Source organism: Polychytrium aggregatum (assembly GCF_025602895.1).
Source record: "Polychytrium aggregatum strain JEL109 chromosome Unknown BJ171scaffold_1, whole genome shotgun sequence".
NCBI lineage: Eukaryota > Fungi > Chytridiomycota > Chytridiomycetes > Polychytriales > Polychytrium > Polychytrium aggregatum.
The window spans coordinates 186,552-199,968 of NW_026516203.1; the positions used below are offsets into that span (position 1 = coordinate 186,552).

Consider the following 13,417-nt stretch of genomic DNA (forward strand, 5'->3'; position numbering starts at 1 on the left):
GAACGTGGATGCCGAGATTTCAGTTTCCCACGAGGAATGCGTCGGCTGTTGGCTAACCATTGCGGTCGCTTTGGGAACTCGCCGACAAACACACCCGTACAGCAATTCAGCTGCCGCCCTCGGTGAATCCCAGCAACGGCACCCAGATTATCCAAGCGTTGACGCCAATCTACGATATCCTGAAGAACTTACAAGCCCGCATCATCGTTCTCATGTCCGTACCTCCTCGACTCGAGTTCCCATTGAGCCATGCCAGAGACTGTGACTTTTGACTCTGCACCGGCATCAAGCTGCGCTTGCACTCACACTCGTATACAACCACGGCCTGTTTCTCCATAAAAGGTCGGATACAACCATGTCGGATGACATCTATTTCAGCGCGGCGTAAGTGGCATGCCAACGCACGATTTGTCTCGCGATGCCGTCGCATCCACTCGTTTCCTCTCGCGGCCCGACCCTCACCGTCCTGCTTTCCGCCCTTCCAGCTCGTACGGATTGACTGGCCAAAAATATGTAGGCGTTGCATGTAGACTTATCCCTCGACTCGACTCGGTATCGATGCGGATCGCGCCGGACGACACCACTCACAATCGCATCCTGCTGGGGAACCAGGTTTGGATCACCAGAACCCAGCTTGGAGGCATCATGAACAGCACTCAAGTCATTGCCAAATACGGTCAAGCTGCCTGGAACACACTTCAGTACAATGTTGCCACGCCTGGATTCAATTTGGTACTCATGTTTACTCCAGAGAGTTGAGCCATATCGCATGGATTGGCGATCTGAGTGGATGGCATGAATGTAAACTGGTTCGACACTCCCTCTTCTCTCGTTCTCGGTTTGATCACACACACACACACGCACATTTAGAGTACTGGCATGAATTCATCTGAAGGGCTGTTTCTGCAGAGCGTCTATCCTTACTACGTCCAGTATCGGTCGAGGTCAGTCTGTATACAGCCTAGCCAGATCGACGATGCAGCGTGGAGGGATGCCGCCTTGCTAACAATTCCCCCATATTAGTTTTGCAACCACAACGGGCAACCTTTGGTACGATTACGCCCAGCAACCGAACAACCAAGGATCCCGTGCATACGACGCAACTATGGCAGTCTTGCTGACTTGGGACAGGGTGAGATCGAGTGTACTGACAGCTCACAAGCCAAACTCGTCGATTGTGCAAATTGGCGCATGCGGTTGCTTGATGGGTCCGGATTGCTTGGACACACATACTTGTTATCTATACTGAATCGCCCGTCGTACTGCTGCTGTCGACTGCAGCTTCTCAACCAAACAGGATTCGAAGCCAATGCCATATACAACGGGTCGCTCGCCGGGCGGTGCAGCCCAGCCGAAGTCTCGGCGACTGGATTTGTCGGATACGGAGGACTGACCAGGTGTGTAGTGCTCATCGGTGTAGCAGCCACGATCGAGCTGGCCCGAGCTACCAGGGCCGGCCTGAGCCGGTACGGCCAGACTACGATACTTATCAAGCATTTATTCATTTAAATCCTGTTGTCGGGCAGCTTCGATTCGACTGGAGGCGTTATCTAGTAAGTACCAAAGCTTCGAATTGACCATGACCAATGCTTGGTATTTCGACTGCACTTTGCCTTAACCTCTTGTTAACGGGAAACAACACAGCCCCGGTATCATCTACTGGAACAACGGGCCAATTATGTGGTCTGTCGGGACCTACAATCAGACAGGCATCAATCTGATCAATGATGCCAATGGAAATCCAGTCATCCTGTCCATGTTCATTGGCGGAGCCGTGCCGAGCGACTCGCCCGTATACCAAGTCGATCAGCTCTTGTTCGGCGACCCGGTTGCGAGCGCCGTTCTCGGCGTATATGTCGTCGGCTATGCGTTGATCCTGCTGTCGATCGTGGTGGTTCTTAGAAATACGAAGCGTCGGTCAATCAAGTACCGCAGCCCGGTGCTGAACGTTGTGCTGATGGTACACCTTTGCTGCACATGAGCAAGCTATGGCGAGGCCAGTGGTCGCAGGACTGACAGCGCATGCAAACCTCGCTCATGTTATGCCGGTTTCCACCATTGCGCAGATCGGGGAGCTTGTGTTTCTGTCTTCAGGGCTTACAAGCATGTCTTATGTCACACCGGCTCTATGTACGTATGCTGGGCATGGGCCGCAGGATGACAGTCCGTGGCAGTCATCGGTGACGCCCGGGTTCATGGATGCCGTTCTGTCGCCGTCGCCCCAAGAGCAAGCTTCTGAGATGCTCTCGACCACCTGTTCAACCGAAAAGGCATTATCGAGCCATGGCTGATCTGTCTCGGTCTGACAGTGATGCTGGTAAGATCGGGTCTGGTCGGATCTGGTCGGAAGCGGGGAAAGAAATGTGGTCCGTTTCATCGCCGGCGATCGTGTCTTGGCCGTTTGCAGCAAATGACCTGGACTGTTTGCACCCTCGGGCAATTGATCGATACAGTCGAGTGTCCTGGTAAAAGCCTATCGTCTCTGGAAGATATTTGGTAAGCCGCAGCGTTCATCAGACTCGGGGCACTCCTCCAGCCGACGATCGACATCCCATGGCACCTATCCCGTCGGCGACGAGTTTGGAGGGAATCTAACCCTGCAAATCCGCTCTGCAGACAACCGGAACATCAAACCGGAAGCCATCTCAAACACAAAGCTCCTCCTCTTGGTTCTCTACCTGGTGCTCGGAGTGACTGTGCGTATGCTGCAGCGGAGTGCTGTTAACCAGGCCGCACTTGGGTGCCAGGGATCGCCCTGCGGTCACAGGTCAAGGCTCACGACCGCCCTCGCCACAGCAATGCCCTGACCCGAATGAACCGTTCGCACATCCATCTGCCTGTCTCTGTGTCTGTTTGTCCATCTGTTTGTTGATCCTTAGGTCTTCTTGATCGTGTGGACCTCGCTCAATCCCGTCGTCGTCGAAACCATGTACACGAGCGACACGCAGTACCAAGGATGCATCTTCATGTCGACGTACTTGACCTACTGGGTCACCACGGGTCTGCTCTTTGCAATCTCAGGAACACTCCTGGTGCTCACAGCCTTTGTTGCACACAAGACAAGAAGCATCCCGACGCAGTGAGTAGCCCCTCTGCCGATCGAATGAGCAGCGAGATGAGCACGCTGCGAATGCTCAATGCTCAGTTCCCGGCCTGAGTGTCTGGATAGTAACATGAGGGGCATCCCACCTTGTCGTCGCCTTCTCTAGGTTTGGCGAAGCCATACCCATGGGCATCTCTGTCTACAACATCGTGATCTGCTCGGTTCTGATCCTGGCACAGAACTATTCGGACGGAATGCTGCAGCGCACAAAGTCTATTGTCCGCCTAGTGATCGAATGGATTGGCGTCATGGTCGTCCACAACGTGCTGGTGACGCCTTCGCTGCTGGCGCTCCTCGAGGAGATTAGAGGATTTGAGCAAAGCGAGTTTGGGCTCAAGCTCCAGCAACCCGAACTCGACATTGGCAAGGATAGCAGAGGATCGCAAAAGACTGTAAGCAAGGTGGGATCGATGCATGGAGAGTCGTGGCACTTGTGTCTGAAACGGTTGGTGCGCTGGCTCGTCCACCACTCCCCTGTGCTGACCCCAGGCGCATGCGTCAGTCGTCCATTTCGCATATCTTTTACTGGAAAAAGGCATCTGGATTCATGACAAAGTGGGAGCGGGTCAAATGCGTCTTGTGCACCGGCGACGAGCCCGTCCTGTGCTTTCTTGATCCGGATATGAATGTAAGTCGAGACCGATGAGACGACGCAGCAGGAAAGCCGGGGGGTGTCAGATGTGGCGATCCAAGGGGGGGGGTGGATCTAGGAGTGGGAAGTGAGCCACGCTAACAACGATGTGCAATCACTCTGCGTGCCATTGGGCTTGTGCCATTGCGCTGCAGAGGCCCGGTGTGAGCGTCCCGATCCGGAGCTTGATCTACCTCGAGCAAGACGAGAACGAGCCCTCGTTTATCCAGATCTCATGGCCCGGCAGTGCCTACGTCATCGAGGGCGAGAGCGAGTCCTTTGTCTCGTTCTGGGTCGCTACCGTCACAACCGAAAGCGAGAAGATCGTGGACCCTCAGGCCAAAAGAAACGCATCACTCCGTCGTCCCCGAGCATCCAAGTCAAGCCGCAAGGGAAGTACGGCTCGGCACAGCATCGCGAGCATCGAGCAGCAACAGCAGTTCCAGCAGCAACAGCAGTTCCAGCAGCAGCATCAGCAGCTCTAGGATTCGCAGTATCCCAAGTGACGGAGAGGGGGAAGTGCTCGATTGTCAGCCAAGACAGCGGATTCACATCAGATCAATCCGAGTGCAAAATGGCACTGACAAATCATATAGTCCATCCAGAAAGAAACGGGACAGTCATGCAATTGGTACCCGTCCTGGTTGGCAATCTCTTTGATTTCGTTGGTCGGGGAGGGTTGTCTGAGTCTCCTGGGACTGGAGGCATATCCCTCACTCGCTTCCACGTGGCATTTCCAAAGGCAATCACAATGTCGGTCTCCCTTGGACATACTGATTAGCCAAGAGTGCAATGAGTGGGTGGGCGTATTCAGGTTCCAGAAAAAGACAACTGTCTTGGCTCATAACAGAGTGTCCCATTTCATTTCGGAAGCGCTTCATCTACCCAGCCGTATTCAGAGCGCCCAGGGGTCACGAGAAATACCGAAAGCTCTGTTCTCATTGTGATTTACAGGTGAATGACCAGAACCAGCTGCGATACATTGAGGGGGGAGGGGTGAAGACCGGGTGGAAAGGCTTCTTTTCTTTGTTTCTTTGACAAAAATATCACACGATGCCATTTGTCTCACTCTTTATTAGACATGGACAGGGAAGGCGTATTAAAAACGGAGGAGTTTCGAATTGGAAGAAGAGGACAGACGGAAGACGAGGGGGGGGGAGTTCAATTGGTTCTACAATCAAGGCGGAGCAAGATGAGAGGCAGAACACCATGAGGCAAGGACAGACGCGATTAGGCCTCGATGGTGTTGAAGGTCTTGGCAAAGTCGAAGGGGTTCTGGGTGACGCCCGAGGAGGTGTCGGTGCTCGAGCCAGAGTTCTGGTCGCGGTTGGCACTCCACATGCGGATGCCGTTGGCCCAGGAGGTGGTCTTGACGAAGGTGGTGATCTGGTTGGCGTTGTCGAGGGTGAAGATCTCATCGGTACTGTCGTTGATACCGATCATGGGGCAGAGGGTGATGTAGGGGCTGGGGTAGCCGGCAGAAATGGCCTGGGAGTAGGTGTTCTGGGCAGCAGAGATGGCGTAGCCTGGAGGGAGATACGAGAGAGGGCAATTAGGCAACCGACTACAAAGACAGTGGCTCCAGGGGAGCTGCACCACGGATCATAGCGTCATGGATTATGCAATGCAAGCAGCATTCAGCCTCATTGCTGGATTGGCAAGCAGAGCCAGACGGATACATACCACCCATTCCAGTGGCGCCGTTGGGGGCAGCAGATGATCCATAGTCCATGGTCATGATGTTGATCGAGTCAAGGACGACACCGGCCTTGGCAGCGGACTGGATAATGTAGACACCAGTGCTGACGAGACCAGAGGGAAGGACAGGGAGAGTGTACGAGATCTTGAGACCAGGGTTGGCCTTCTGGAGAGCGGCCAGGACAGAGTTGCGGCGGTCGATGTTGGCGGTGTGGCTGACGGCAGCACCCTCGATGTCAAAGTCGATGTAGGTGGCGTTGTAGGCGTTGATGACGCTCTGGTAGGCGGCCTGGAGGGAGGTGGCATCGGTAATGGCATCACCGAGCTCAGTGCCGGCAGCGCCACCGAAGGAGATGATGGCATCACCACCGTTGGCACGGATCTGCTGGAGGGTCGAGACGAACCAGTTCTGCGAGAGAGGGTAGCCGGCAACGCTGGGGGCACCGCCGCTGGAGGTGACGAAGGCAAAGGTGTAGTAGTTGACACCGGTGTTCTTCTGCTCAGTGACGATATCGAACGGGGGCCAGACACCGAGATCGACGTAGGGAGCAAAGAGCTTGGCGGGCCAGTGGCCGGGCTGGATGGTGGGAGTAGAAGTGGCGACGGTGGTGGTGGTGGTGGTGGTAGTGGTGGTGGTCTTGGCGGGAGTGGTGGTGGTGGTGCGGGCGGGAGAAGTGGTGGTGGACGACTTCTTGGTGGTAGTGGTACGAACGGCCGAGGAGGAGGTGGTGGTGGTCTTGGCAGGGGTGGTGGTGGTGGTAGTGGTGGTGGTGGGCTGGTTGAACATGTCAAGAGGTTAGAGGTTAGGAAGGATACCGACAGGGGGGATGGCGGCTCGGTCGGTCTGGTGCACCGCAATCAACCCCGACAGCGAGCAACAGTCGCAGGGGCAGGACCGGGAGAGCACAGCCAGAGACGCATCAGCAAACGACTCACGTTGTTGTTGGTGGGGAAGCCACAGTAGATGGAGGAACCGCTCTGGATGCAAACAGTGCCAGCAGCGCAGGAGAAGCTGTAGGCAGTGCCGCCGGAGCACCAGGTGTAGCTGGGGCTGGAGCCGCTGGCAGCGCAGGTCATGCCGTCGGCAGAGCACGACTGGGCCATGGCAGACGAGGCCAGAGCAGCGAGGCCAACGAAGGCGATCTTCCAGGAAACCATTGTGGGCGGGGCGGTGAGAGCGGCGTGCAGGCTGGTTCGGAGGGTGGTGGTGAGGAAAGCAGCGGGTCCAGGAGGAGAAGAAGGGGTTTATATGCGAGGGCACGGCCGCAAGAAGGATCCAGCCTGGACGAGAGGCGGCCACACAGATGTCGCATGACAAGAGCCCCGATGCGTTGTGTTCGATTGCACTTGTTGCACGGATGGCAGTGTTGGTCGCGTGGGCAGCAAGCGGCTGCAGAAGATGTGCCATGGGTGCGATGCGACGCGGCATGCGCGATGGGGAGAGCGGCGATATGTGATGGGGGAAAAGCATGACGGCGGCGTGATCGGGGGGATGCATGGAAGCAATGCGATATGATGTGATGTGATGTGATGAGAAGCAATGCGATATGATGAAATGCAGTCGCCGCTGGGTCAACAATGCCGGCGAGATATGTGCGAAATCCAGAACGATTGCCGGGCGAATGAATGGCAAAATCGTCCAACCAGAACAACCGAGTAGGAACAGAGCATCAACAGAGCATCAACAGAACATCAACAGAACAAGAACAGAACAAGTGTGTCCCGCGACAGCGCAGCAAGGCCGGACAATAAAGACCGGCGCTGTTCAGAGTGCTTTGCTCGTGCGCCTCACGCTTTTGCGCCCGTCTGTGGCCACAAGGTCGCGTGCGCTCGGGCCACACGATGCAGTCACGAGAGCAGCCGCGCCTGCTCACATGGGCCGCTGTGCGAGCCTGTCTTGCGTTTTTTGCGTCGTCGCTTCTTTGCCGTGCCGGCCTGGTGGTCGTTGTCCGGAGCGTGGGGTGTCTGTCGGGGGGGGGAATGAGAATACCAGCTCGGGCACGTTCGGGCCGAGACGGTGCGATTGGTGTGTTGTTTGGCCATCGGCTTGATATCGCGATACGCTCTCAGAGCAATCGCTCCCGCTGTCGATGCCAATGCCAATGTCGATACCAATGTCGATACCAATGTCGATGCCTGTGATGATCATGCACGTTGGGAACACGTGTGGACTGCTGCGCGTGATGCACCGTGAGTCATGTTTGTTTGTCTTGGCGTGTATTCCCTGATTGGCTGGCGCCGATGACTCTTACTTCGCCTCCGACTGCGCTGTGCTTCGCCCCTCTCTCTAGCAGCTCCGCCTCCCTCGCACCCCCATCTCGTCCCTCGTTTGTCGCTCCACCCCTCTCGCCCACTTTCGCCCTTCGGTTTCCCTCTTGGCTATAAAGCCCCTCCTTTCTTGCACCCATTTTGTATCTGCAGTTCGAACAACACTTGTTGTTATCTGATAAGTCGTAATATAGCTTATCGTTGTTCGCCAAGCACCTGGTCGTCCAGTGTCGTTGCTTGTCGTGGTCCTCACATATTGTTCGAACTCCCTCTCTCTGTCTGACCACCTGCTTGGCTGAGGCTTCGTTGCTGCCCTCATCCTTCTATTCTCTGTTGTCTTCCCTGCATCCTCGCTCCCCACTTTCAAAGCCCACATGGACCAACTCCAGGCCCAAATCGTTGCCCTCCAGGAGGAACTGGTTCTCCTCCGGACCACACATTCTTCCGCCGCCCCACAGCTCCCGCACATGCCGACCCCGGACAAGTTCGACGGCACCAGGTCAAAGTTCCGCCCCTTCGTCAACCAGTGCCGCCTGCTCATGATGCTCCAGGCATCCAGGTTCCCGTCCGAGCAAGTCAAGGTGGGTTACGTCTTGAGTTTGCTCACTGGTCCGGCCCTCCAGTGGGCGACTCCCTTGATCGAGTCGAACGATCAAATCCTGCACTCGTTCGACTCGTTCATGGAACGCTTTCGCCAAGCGTTTGACGATCCCGACCGCACCCACACTGCCGAGCTGCTCCTTTCCTCCATGGCACAGGGCAACCGCTCGTGCATGGATTATGCCTCAGAGTTCCTCCGCGTTGCCGCCGACCTTCCCTGGAACGACGAAGCCAAGATCTCCGCCTTCCGCCGTGGCCTGTCGAGGGAGATCAAGCAGCGCCTCTCCTTCATCGACCCTCTCCCTCTCCGCTTGGTCCCGTTCGTCGAGCGTTGCCTCAAGATCGATGCACGCATCATCGAGCTCAACAACGAGCTCCGAAACACTGGCCCTGTTTCCTTCGGCACCCAGGCCTTCAACTCCCGCACCCCGTCCTTCCAGCCGCCCGCCCAGGAGCCTCCGGTTCTCTACTCCGAGCCGATGCAGATCGACGCCGCCGTCGTCAGCCGCCTGACCCCCGAGGAGAAGAACCGCCGCTTCCAGGAGCGCCTCTGCTTCCGCTGTGGCAAGCCCGGCCACGTCGCCAAGTCCTGCCCCCTCAAGTCCGGCTCCCGTGCTCCCGCCTCTGGTTCCCGCTTCCCCGGCTCCCGTCCTCAGGCTCCCGGCTCCCGTCCCCGTTCGAAGGTTGTCCGAACCATCGTCTACGATGATGGTGAGGAGGAACACTTCGAGTCGGGAAACGACCAGGCCCAGATCTAAGTGGAGGCTTAGATCTGGAGCCGTCTCCCCTTCCTCCAGAAGCAAGCGTCGATGGTAAGGAGCATGAGGTAAGTGTCGAACGCATGGCTATGTGTGGAATGATCAATGTAGTCGGTGGTGGATCGCACTCTGTCAAACCCGCCTCTTCTAAGGGCACATCTGGCTCCCAGATGTCTTTGACAGAGCTCCCGATCTCCACACCACCTGCGAACTTGGTCATCTGCTCGAACCATGCTGCCGACACTGATCTCTGCTCCGAGCCTTCTTCGTGCGTCTCGTCGATTTCTTCGTCTTCTCCCGTTTTCTCCGCTTCTCTTGTTCTCCCTTCTGGTCGCTCCCTCTCTTGCCAACTTCTCGTCGATTCTGGTGCCTCCGGCAACTTCATCGACGAGAGCTTTGTTGACCGCTTCTCGGTCCCCCTCGTTTCCAAATCCACTCCCCTCCCTGTCCAAGGTGTCGATGGCCAGCCACTTTCTTCCGGCCCCATCACTTTTGAGACGGAACCCCTCAAGATTGTTCTTGGGGACTACACTCAACACCTTTCCTTTGATGTCATTAAGTCTCCCCACCAACCTGTTATCCTTGGCTATCCCTGGCTGCAGTCCATCGAACCCAGGTTCCACTGGGCTCGTGGACTCCTTTGCCTTCCCCGTCCTGCAAACCACATCCTCAAGGTTGTGGATGCCTCTTCCCTCCCTTCCGTTTCTTCCGTTTCTCCTTCTCCCCTTCCTCTTGTTGGCGACACACCCAATGTTTTCCCTCGTGCCTCTACCGACACCACTGTGGTGCTCGCTTCTTCGCCTCGCACCGTTTGTACTCGCGAAGATGATCAGAATAAAGTGATCGCTCAACGTTATTCTGATTGTGTTCCGAGTGAGGTGCCCTGTTCCTGTGCTGCTCGTCCTGGTCCCTCCGGTCTCGTCTCCGTCCGTCCTGGTCTCCCCGGTCCCGTTGCTCCCAGCCCCGCTCCTGTCCGTGTCCAAGCGATCAGGTACAAGTCGTTGGAGCAGTCCGTCCTCGACACACAGTCTAGCCCCGACCCCCTGACTGTGTTCCAAGTCCTCGTCCTTCCTGCCACCGATCCGGATCCGACGCCCCTCTCGACGTCGATCCCCGAGGAGTACAAGTCGTTTGGCTCAGTCTTCTCGAAGCAGGAAGCCGATTCGTTGCCCCCGCACCGGACGTACGACTGCCCGATCGACCTGGAGCCCGGCAAGACCCCCAAGTTCGGACCGCTCTACTCCCTGTCAGAGCCCGAACTCAAGGCCCTTCGTGAATACCTCGACGACAACCTCGTCAAAGGGTTCATCCGTCCTTCGTCCTCTCCCGCCGGTTCTCCGATCCTTTTCGTCAAGAAGAAGGACGGCTCTCTGCGTCTCTGCGTGGACTATCGCGCATTGAACACGATCACGGTCAAGAATCGTTACCCCTTACCGTTGATCAATGAGATGCTGGACCGAGTCCGGGACGCGAAGGTGTTCACGAAGCTGGACCTCCGCGGGGCCTACAACCTGCTGCGTATCCGCGCAGGCGACGAGTGGAAGACGGCCTTTCGCACTCGTTACGGCCAGTTCGAGTACTTGGTGATGCCCTTTGGACTCACCAATGCTCCGGCCACCTTCCAGCACTTCATCAACGATGTCCTTCGTGATGAACTGGACAACTTTGCGATTGCCTACCTTGACGACATTTTGATTTACAGCGCTGACCCCACTCAGCATGCAAATCACGTCAAGCAGGTCCTGGCCAAGCTCCAGGCTGCAAAGTTGTACTGCAAGCTGGAGAAGTGCGAGTTCTCCAAGGACAAGGTCTCATTCCTCGGCTACGTCATCTCGCCCAAGGGTATCGAGATGGAACGAGCAAAGCTCTCCGCCATTGTCGACTGGCCCGTCCCCCGCAATGTCTCCGACCTTCGCTCCTTCATTGGGTTCTCGAACTTTTACCGTCGCTTCATTGACGGATATGCCAAGATCGCCGGTCCGCTCACGCTCCTGTTCAAGAAGTCCCAGGTCTTCCGCTGGTCCCCCGACGCCCACAAGGCTTTCCAGTCCCTCAAGGAAGCCTTCGTCTCCGAGCCCGTCCTTGCGCACCCCGACCCATCCAAGCCCTTTGTCGTGGAGTCTGATGCCTCAGACTTTGCGATCGGATGCGTCCTGTCCCAGCGCGGCTCCGATGGCCACCTGCACCCGTGCTCCTTCCACTCCCGCACGCTCATGGATGCTGAACGCAACTACAGCATCTATGAGAAGGAGCTCTTGGCCATCAAGGAGGCTTTCGAGGTCTGGCGACACTACCTCGAAGGTGCCCAACACCCAGTCCAAGTCCTTACCGACCACAAGAACTTGGAATACCTGGCGTCGGCCCGCATCCTCAACCAGCGACACGCCCGGTGGTCGCAGTTCCTGTCTCGGTTCGACCTCCGGATCCAGTACCTCCCCGGTCCAAAGAACGGCAAGGCCGACGCTCTCTCCCGCCGCCCGGACTACGTCCCTCCGTCCGCACCTGTGTCCAAGGAGCCTCCCCCGTTGCTGCCACCTTCGTCGTTCGCCTGTGCCGTCCGTCGCTCCTCGGATGCAAGTTCCACTCGCCCTGTGGACTTGCTCAAGCTCATTGCCGAGGAGCAACCCAAGGACCCGTCCCTGGACCAGCTCCGCAACGATCCCAAGTATGTCCTGAAGGATGGTCTCCTCACCTTCATGGACAAGATCGTTGTGCCCGAGTCGTGTCGAGTCCCCGTCCTCAAGTCATGCCACGATCCTGTCGCTGTTGGACATCCTGGCATTCGGCGGACTCGGGCACTGATCTCGAGGCAGTTCTGGTGGCCCTCAATCCGCAAGGATGTCCAGGCTTATGTCTCGACGTGCGACACTTGTGCACGCTCGAAAGTCCCTCGACATAAGCCGTTTGGATACTTGCAGCCCCTCCCGACGGCATCGCGACCCTGGTCTCTGGTGACGATGGACTTTATCACCGACCTCCCCGAGTCCAACGGCAAGACTTGCATCTTTGTCGTCGTCGATAGCCTGACCAAGATGGCCCACTTCCTTCCCTGTCGGTCCCTCCCAAGTGCCGAGGAAACAGCGTCGCTGTTCCTCGACAACATCTTCCGTCTCCACGGTCTCCCGGACAACATCGTCTCGGACCGAGGAAGCCAGTTCACCTCGCGGTTCTGGCAGGCCCTGTGCTCAGAACTCGGCATCAAGACCAGTCTGTCCACGGCGTTCCACCCCCAAACCGATGGACAGACTGAGCGGGTCAACCAAGTCATCAACCAGCATCTCCGCTGCTACACCTCGTACCAGCAGGATGACTGGGCGATGCTGCTCCCGCTCGCCGAGTTCTCATACAACAACCTCGAGCACACCTCGACCAAGGCCTCCCCGTTCCTGGCGACTTACGGCTTCAACCCTCGATTCGAGTCTCCGGTCCTTCCTTCCAGCCTCGATGTCCCCTCCGCGACCGACCGAGTCGAACACCTTCAGCACAACTTGGCGTTGCTGAAGGAGAACCTCGAGAAGGCCAAGGCGGACTACAAGCGCTTTGCGGATGCCCACAAGTCCGACGCTCCCAAGTTCGCTCCTGGCGATCAAGTCTGGGTCCTAACACGCAACATCAAGACCACCCGTCCAAGCAAGAAGTTGGACTACCAGCGCATCGGACCCTACAAGATCGTCGAAGCCATCGGTTCCCTCGCCTTCCGCCTCGACCTTCCCAAGGATCTCAAGATCCATCCGGTGTTCCATGTCTCCCTCCTTGAGCCCCACAAGTCGAACACCCTCCCCGGCCGCATCCAAGACCCTCCTCCGCCAGTCCGCGTCGACGACCACTTGGAGTATGAAGTCCAGGAGATCCTCGACTCCAAGCTGGTCCGCGGTAAGTTGAGCTATTTCGTTGATTGGAAGGGCTACTCGACTGATCATCGCAGCTGGGAGCCCGCCAACTACGTTAACGCTCCCGACAAGATAGCCGACTTCCACCGCCGGTACCCCGACAAGCCTGGACTTATTGTTCGCAGGAGTGGCCGTAGTTTGGGGAGGGGATGATGTGATGATCATGCACGTTGGGAACACGTGTGGACTGCTGCGCGTGATGCACCGTGAGTCATGTTTGTTTGTCTTGGCGTGTATTCCCTGATTGGCTGGCGCCGATGACTCTTACTTCGCCTCCGACTGCGCTGTGCTTCGCCCCTCTCTCTAGCAGCTCCGCCTCCCTCGCACCCCCATCTCGTCCCTCGTTTGTCGCTCCACCCCTCTCGCCCACTTTCGCCCTTCGGTTTCCCTCTTGGCTATAAAGCCCCTCCTTTCTTGCACCCATTTTGTATCTGCAGTTCGAACAACACTTGTTGTTATCTGATAAGTC

General features: G+C 57.0%; 2 protein-coding genes across 2 annotated transcripts; one reads left to right on the forward strand and one right to left on the reverse strand.

The window, feature by feature from the left end:
• Positions 1-1,516: 1,516 nt before the first annotated feature.
• Positions 1,517-4,253, forward strand: BJ171DRAFT_1783 (7 transmembrane sweet-taste receptor of 3 GCPR-domain-containing protein). Its single transcript, XM_053106045.1, has 9 exons — positions 1,517-1,960; positions 2,067-2,130; positions 2,271-2,317; positions 2,454-2,496; positions 2,617-2,696; positions 2,880-3,079; positions 3,210-3,504; positions 3,606-3,731; positions 3,890-4,253. Exons 1-9 carry the CDS (start codon positions 1,679-1,681, stop codon positions 4,217-4,219), a joined length of 1,467 nt encoding a protein of 488 aa, XP_052971641.1. The 5' UTR covers positions 1,517-1,678; the 3' UTR covers positions 4,220-4,253.
• A 222-nt stretch (positions 4,254-4,475) lies between these two features.
• BJ171DRAFT_453709 (chitinase) lies at positions 4,476-6,320 on the reverse strand. The gene is made up of 2 exons (XM_053108224.1): positions 5,418-6,320; positions 4,476-5,260 (listed from the first exon to the last, which is right to left on the reverse strand). The coding sequence occupies exons 1-2, from the start codon at positions 6,217-6,219 to the stop codon at positions 4,965-4,967; spliced, it is 1,098 nt and encodes a 365-aa protein (XP_052971642.1). The 5' UTR covers positions 6,220-6,320; the 3' UTR covers positions 4,476-4,964.
• Between the last annotated feature and the right edge of the window lie 7,097 nt (positions 6,321-13,417).

What these genes read in the sequence shown, in the direction of transcription:
- BJ171DRAFT_1783 (XM_053106045.1), top strand. Translation starts at nt 1,679, where the DNA reads ATGTGGTCTGTCGGGACCTACAATCAGACAGGCATCAATCTGATCAAT. An exon ending in TGCTGAACGTTGTGCTGATG is followed by an intron (nt 1,961 to 2,066) that starts GTACACCTTTGC and finishes ACCATTGCGCAG; the next exon opens with ATCGGGGAGCTTGTGTTTCT. An exon ending in TTATGTCACACCGGCTCTAT is followed by an intron (nt 2,131 to 2,270) that starts GTACGTATGCTG and finishes TCAACCGAAAAG; the next exon opens with GCATTATCGAGCCATGGCTG.
- BJ171DRAFT_453709 (XM_053108224.1), bottom strand. Translation starts at nt 6,219, where the DNA reads ATGTTCAACCAGCCCACCACCACCACTACCACCACCACCACCCCTGCC. An exon ending in CGGCGCCACTGGAATGGGTG is followed by an intron (nt 5,261 to 5,417) that starts GTATGTATCCGT and finishes ATCTCCCTCCAG; the next exon opens with GCTACGCCATCTCTGCTGCC.